At 39.8% G+C, this 6,842-nt stretch overlaps 1 protein-coding gene across 1 annotated transcript; it reads right to left on the reverse strand.

Moving 5' to 3' along the window:
- Positions 1-248: 248 nt before the first annotated feature.
- kbtbd12 (kelch repeat and BTB (POZ) domain containing 12) lies at positions 249-6,179 on the reverse strand. The gene is made up of 6 exons (XM_084062138.1): positions 6,069-6,179; positions 3,998-5,215; positions 3,627-3,897; positions 2,955-3,105; positions 2,555-2,752; positions 249-1,937 (listed from the first exon to the last, which is right to left on the reverse strand). Exons 2-6 carry the CDS (start codon positions 5,080-5,082, stop codon positions 1,768-1,770), a joined length of 1,875 nt encoding a protein of 624 aa, XP_083918264.1. The 5' UTR covers positions 5,083-5,215; positions 6,069-6,179; the 3' UTR covers positions 249-1,767.
- Between the last annotated feature and the right edge of the window lie 663 nt (positions 6,180-6,842).

The raw sequence follows: 6,842 nt of genomic DNA on the forward strand, positions 1-6,842 counted from the left end.
TTTATCTCAATTTACTCAATGTTTAGACTACTAACCTGATCTGCAATATGTTTAGTCTAATTGTTAATAACCTTCACACCTTAAAACGTTAATTGACCCCAATGGATTGGATTGATTGGATCAATCCCAGTCAAGTCTTATACTGTACTCTGACCTAAATGCATTTCTGTTTTACATGCAACATAAGTTGTGCTTTCTATAGCGCATGGCAGGCTGTTCTGACCGCTCAAAGAAATTGTGTGCTGTGTTCCTTCATGTGTGACCATCCCCCACATGTCACCCGTTTAAAAATGTCCCTTTTGCAATATTGGATTGTTTTCCTTTTCTTTATTGTACTCTGGTGCTGGACTAGAATAGTCAATGTCCTGACTGTCTGACTGACAGTCTCCATTGTTGAAACAAGCACATCCAACATTCACTTCCTCACCGTGTACCAGTGGTCAGTGATGTTCTGGGACCCCTGTGTTGGACTGAACTGGGATTTTCTATAGGCTATTCTTGTATGTTTACAAAAAACAAAAATGGTTCACTGGATGTAATGTAATGAATGGGATGACATTGTATATTCATGGATGTTTTTTTTTATTGTTAATTGTATTTTACGCATTGATAATAAAGCAAATAGCTTTTCCATTTACAGAGGGTTATGAACACTTAAATCTTGTGGATTGATTTTTGTGTAAGAAGATAATGCATCATTATTTTTTACTCAAAGCACTGAATGCTTAAAGAATCATTTTTGTCCACTGTCTAACATGCCGATTTGAGCATATGGCTTATAAACTCATTTAGTGACATATGTTAAAGAAGCACTACTGGTACAGTATGTAACTTTCCTCTTCTACCCCAGATTTGAACCCGGTTTCCTGTGCAAGTGCTGCATTTCTTTTTTATCATTGAGCTAATAGAGCCTGCCTGCTTGCTCAGGGGATACATTGAATCTTGACCATCAGGTCAAAATTCATGTCAGATCCTGTGTCTAGGTGAGACATGACCTTTGACACGATCTAAATGTCTCAATAGAAGAGCAGGGGGACAAAATACAACCACCCCAATTGTATAAGTTATATTGTATTAACATACTCTACCATAAAGATTGGACAAAATTACATTTTATTCACTAAAGAAAAGCTACATAGTGCTGCTTTAATGTTCATCCTTAACATACAAAATATTTTATTTTATTTTATTTTATTTTATGGTATATCTTTCATGATAGATTGGAACAAACCAATGTATGTTTTAAGTGCTAAAAATAGAGTCTGAAAATGCTGTATCCCAGTTAACACTCTACTCACTCCACTCACTTCTACTCAACATAGCAGTATATTTTATGCAATCTAACGTTTCTATAGGCATTACATAAGAAGATAAAAAGGTAACACATATTTACAAAGTCCTACAGTATCCTTATCTTCTTTTAAAAAGTGCTCAAATGCAGATATATATTGTGCTTGTGCAGCAGCCTCAGTCACTTTTGTGCTTGAAAAATAATTGCCTTTTTGTGGGTGACAAACTCGAAGCCTTATGTCCCACTTGGGACGAAGAGGATTAAGTAAGTAAGTGGGTGACAAACTACTTCACAAGCAGCTCAAATTGATTATTATGGCCAATTGTGGCTTTGTTGTACGACTGTGTCACTCACCGAAGAATAACTAAATGAATGACACTGAATGCACTGAATCAAACTGGTTGTACAGAATTATGATCCCAATTCATACGACAAAGTATAAATTAGGCTTTACTAGTGCCTATTTGACAAAGGTGTCACTGTCTCACTAAGTCCGCAGGTGGGGCCATGAGGCCCCGGGGGTTGAGACTGGCCACCAAGCAAACGTCATAGTTATCATGCATTAGAGCCTGCCGGGCCACGACGCTCCATCGGTTCTCCCACGGGTCCAGTTCCAAAAGGTCCTTTGTTATATCATCATGGCGGTCTAAAGGGTTATCGAGGAATAAAAAAGGTATGTAAAGTCAAAGTTACAAGTACATGTAAACAGTGGTGTAAAATAACTAGGTACATGTACTCAAGTACTGTACTTAAGTACAATTTTGTACTTAAATACGTATTACTTCTACTCCACTACATCTCAGAAGCAAATATCGTACTTTTACTCCACTACAATTATATGAAAACTTTAGTTACTAGTTACTTTGTAGATTTTGATTATTATTAAAAAAACATACATTAACCACCTCAGCCCTATACTTTGGCTATTTAAAAATAGCCGATCTACAAGCTCACTCGTGTCGCTTTGCGGTGCATTGTGAGCTTGTAGATCTGCTATTTTCAAATGATCTTTATACAGTGCATTTTAAAACTTGTGGAATGGGACATTCTGAATAATGAGTACTTTTACGTTTGGTACTTTAAGTATGTTTTGATTCCAACACTTTTATACTTTTACTCAAGTAAATTTTGAATATCGGACTTTTACTTGTAACAGAGTATTTCTACATTGCAGTATTGATACCTTTACTTAAGTAACAAATGTGAGTACTTCTTTCACCACTGCATGTAAAGATATATACTTTATATGCATTAATACAATACCTGCTCCTTTGTAGTATCCACACACGTAAAGCTTGCCACCCACCACACCTGCATTTGAGGCATTGGTGCGCAGTGACAGCTGTGGAGATGGGAGAGAGGGACCCTCCCTCCAATAATCTCCATCAGGGTTGTAGATCTCCACCACATTCAGGCATCGACGTGATTGTCCACGGTCTGAACCCTCACAGCCAATGCCTCCTGTGAGTGGAAATTAAGTTGATTAACATCAAAGACCTCCATCTCTGTAACTAATAATAATTATTATTATCATTCAGTCACCCAACAGAAATATTAAGATACATCACAATATATATGTGTGTATTTCATGAAAAATATAATGGAAATTTATAAAAATTAAATCATAAAATTCCACTGATGTTACTGATTAAACTAAACTTACCTATTACATAGATTTCACCATTGAGTGCTACAGCACCGCAGCGGTATTTTGAGAACTTCATGGGACCTAGCTCCGTCCATTTGTTTTTGTCTGGGTCATACTCCAGAAGGCGGTTACTAAGGCGATCAGGCTCATCATCGATGAGGGAGGTCTGGGGGGGGGGCAGAGTGGACAAGGAGCATTCACCCATTGACACAATGATGGCTAAATACAGAATATTGTCTCAGTGTGTGAGACAGATATCTTGGTGTTGTATGATATACATTACACACAATTACTGACAAATGGGATGGGTTTGATAACTGATCATTTGAGTTGATTAGAAATCATACATTGACAATTGACATTACCTGTAGGCCTGTCACAATTATTAAATAATCGTCGAATCGCAATTATTTTGTTTGTTTGTTGAAACAAGTTCACATATTCTAGGAAATCAGCTATTTCCTCTATTTTAACCTTTTTTTGAAGTATAAATTGTATAAATATGTCAGTAATTTCTTTGTATATTTCAGTTATTTGTCATATTTGCCCTGTGCATTTTGTTATTGCAAAGCAAACAGAAATCATTTTTGTATTCATATGTTCCGATGTTCAATGCCATAAAAACATAATTATTAGTGTGACAATTAATTGTCAACATAAATTTGTAATCGTGACAGCCCTAATTACCTGTGGCGTTCGACCGCCGATGACGTAGAGTCGGTCTTTCAGTCTGACCACGCTGTGGTAGGCCAAAGGCAATGGCAGTGGGGCTGCGCTGCGCCAGGGCCCTCCCTGCAGAGACCAGCGCTCCACGCTGTTAGTGATGAGGCACTCGTTCTTCAGCTTCATCAGCCCACCCATCAAATACAGGGTGTCACCCAGGGATCCCAGCGCGTAGGAGTCACGGTATTCTGCTGAGCTCAGGTGCTCCCAGCAACCTTGGGCCTCCACTTTGTACCTGGTACCAGATAACCATAATATTTATCAAAAAATATTTGCAGGTAAAATAAATGTGAAGTTCCTATCAAATGTAAATCATTTGCACTTTTTCTTCTTACCTGAATATGTCCACCTTTATGTCCTTCTGTCTGGCTATCCTGCGTGCACTTGCTTCTCCTGCCACTATAATGACATTTTCTTCAGTTACAACTCCTGCACCCACATAGCCCAGAGAATCTCCGTAGCGAGGTGAAGTGATATAGTAGGTTCGCCCTGTGGATGGGGCGTAGCAAAAGCTGCTGTCAACGTAGTTGCCATATCGTGACCGAATTCCACCACCATCATTACCAAGGCAAAGCAGCAGATCTGTGGTCTCCATGCCATACCGCAGCTTCAGTTTGCGTGGTGCAGCTGATGGATGCATTGCTGTGACTTGCAGTGCTTCGTTCAGCATCTCAAGGCAGTCGGCATCGGCCAGCAGGTCCGTGTTCCTCTTCATGGTCTCCCTCAAGTAGTCAGGGTTCACCAGAGGCAGGCGCACCTTCCTAAGGAGCTCCGGGAGATGTTGGCAGCGGCCCTCTCCAATGCCCTCTCCATACCCCAGAGTGTTGCTTTTGACCCAGCGCAGAACCACATCCAGGATGGTCTCTTCGCGTGAAACATTAAGGTCATCAGAGCTTATTAGCTTCCCCAGCTGGTGGGCCTCCAGCTCCAGTACCTCGTCACACTGGCAGACACGGACGAAGTGCTGCCGCAGGAAACGCTTGGCTTTGTCGGCCAACTCCTCTGCGCCCAACTCACGTGCATAATAATAGACCCCGAGGCAGTTGGAGACGTCCATGTTCTCTATCATGTGCAACTTGCAGCGACGGAAGACCTCGTCCATTTGCAGGAGGAAGGCTGCGATGGAGATTCCCTGCACATTGTCATTGGTGAGTGGGAGATCTGAGGTGTACATGTAGTTCAAGAGCAAGGCCAAGCTGTCTGCTGGGGTGTCGCGTAGGAATATATCCCTGTTGTTGCTCTCGCGCAGGCCGCAGGTGAACATCACGCGGAAATAGGGACTGAAGGCAGATAGCACAACACGGTGGCAGGGGAAACTGATGTTCTCGGCAACCAGCACAACATCTGTCAGGTTCTCAGTCTCCTTCATCTTTCTTAGCTGGTCCAGCAGCACTAGCCCATGTTTGGCTCTAGGATCCATACTAATTGATTCTCTTGTCAGCAGCAATAATATAGAAATGTCAACAGGATAACTGGATGGTTATCTTAAAAAGATAATGTTCACAGTCACACAGTCAACTACTGAAGGGGTTGTTTCTTTCTGAAAGGGTTTTCTATAATAAGGAAACAGAAACACAAGGTTGCATTTAATCTGTTACCATAATGTACATTTCTCATCAAACAGCAATGGCTATTGTGTTACTGAGAACTCAAATCAATATGACAAACTTAGATGCAGTACTGTAACTCTTCACTAACTCTTCTTTTCAATCCCACAGAAAATAATTGCTGCACATTCAGTGTTAATTTTGTCGACTAAGACCAAGACTAAAATACTAAGGTTTTGATATTTAGTCGACCAAGACTAGACTAAGACTAAACAATTTCAGAAGACTAAAATAGGACTAAAACTAAATGGTGGGTTATTCAAAAGACTAAGACTAAGACTGACTAAATCAGAATTTGCTGCAGTGTAATTGTTGACTAAGACTAAGACTAAAAGACTACGGTTTTGATATTTAGTCGACTAAGACTAGACTAAGACTAAACAATTTCAGAAGACTAAAATAGGACTAAAACTAAACGGTGGGTTATTCAAAAGACTAAGACTAAGACTAAATCAGAATTTGCTGTCAAAATTAACACTGGTGTCATTCCAGAATTATACTACAAATGGCCAATAACATGCTTCAAACATTTTGCAATACTAATACTAATGCATCCTAATCCTTATACAAGCCACCATAACCATAATAGCAGGTTTGCACAAGTTGTCCACATGACTAATGGACTATAAAGGATGCATATCTCTGTAAACTACAGTCATTATTTGTATTCAAGAGGGAAGTACAACAACACAAGACAGGGAAATATGACCATTGTCAAAGAGGGGTGCACAGTTAAGGTTAGTATCAGTCCTAATCATGCATTATTAGTTGGGCCATGCAGTAAGCACACTAATCTTACCAAACTCATCAACTCCCAGTGGTGTTAAGTAATCCTGCTAATATCTTTAGGTTATAAAGACGAGTATACTCTCGTGCTCTTTCGCCACACGGCACATGTTGTTGATGTTGGTCAAAGTACTGGTAAGGGGGGTTGAGAGGGGCCAGGGGAACATTGCCAGAGACAAAGCTATGTTTGCCCTCCCCTCTGCCCAGCCCCTCTGAGCAAGGTACCCAAAAATAGACCCCACACACACCAATGAAGTGGGTCAAAGAAACTGGTGTGATTAGGACTTTTTTCAAAGAATAACTGTAACAAACACATTGTGCTTTCAAGTCTCTTAGAAGTTCACTTTGAGACAAGAAGTGTCTCAAGACTGTCAAATTCTCTATCCTGGCATTAATAGTTTCAGGTTTGACTACCTCACATGTCACGCGCATGCAGCTCTGGAATGACTGAAATGAAACATTGCACCAAGGGTGGATTCAGATTTCAGCACTCTCTTAAAGGCCCAGTCAGCAATATGAACACTGATTAAACAAATACATTAAAAATCTAACTGATACATTTGCTTCAGATATGAGACTATTAGCCTACAACTATGTTTAATAAATTATAAAGAAATTATGTTTTTCTGTTTTTGTTTTGTACATTATTTTGTTCTATATTCAGAATATTTTTTAGATGATCTATTTTAAACATGCTACATTAATTGACCTGGGCCTATAAATGAGTACACAGTAGACGAGGATTAGTTTTTTGGAAATAGATGCCAACCCCTGAAGTTTGAACTTC

Source organism: Gymnoscopelus microlampas (genome assembly GCF_963454915.1).
Source record: "Gymnoscopelus microlampas genome assembly, chromosome: 7".
NCBI classification, from domain to species: domain Eukaryota; kingdom Metazoa; phylum Chordata; class Actinopteri; order Myctophiformes; family Myctophidae; genus Gymnoscopelus; species Gymnoscopelus microlampas.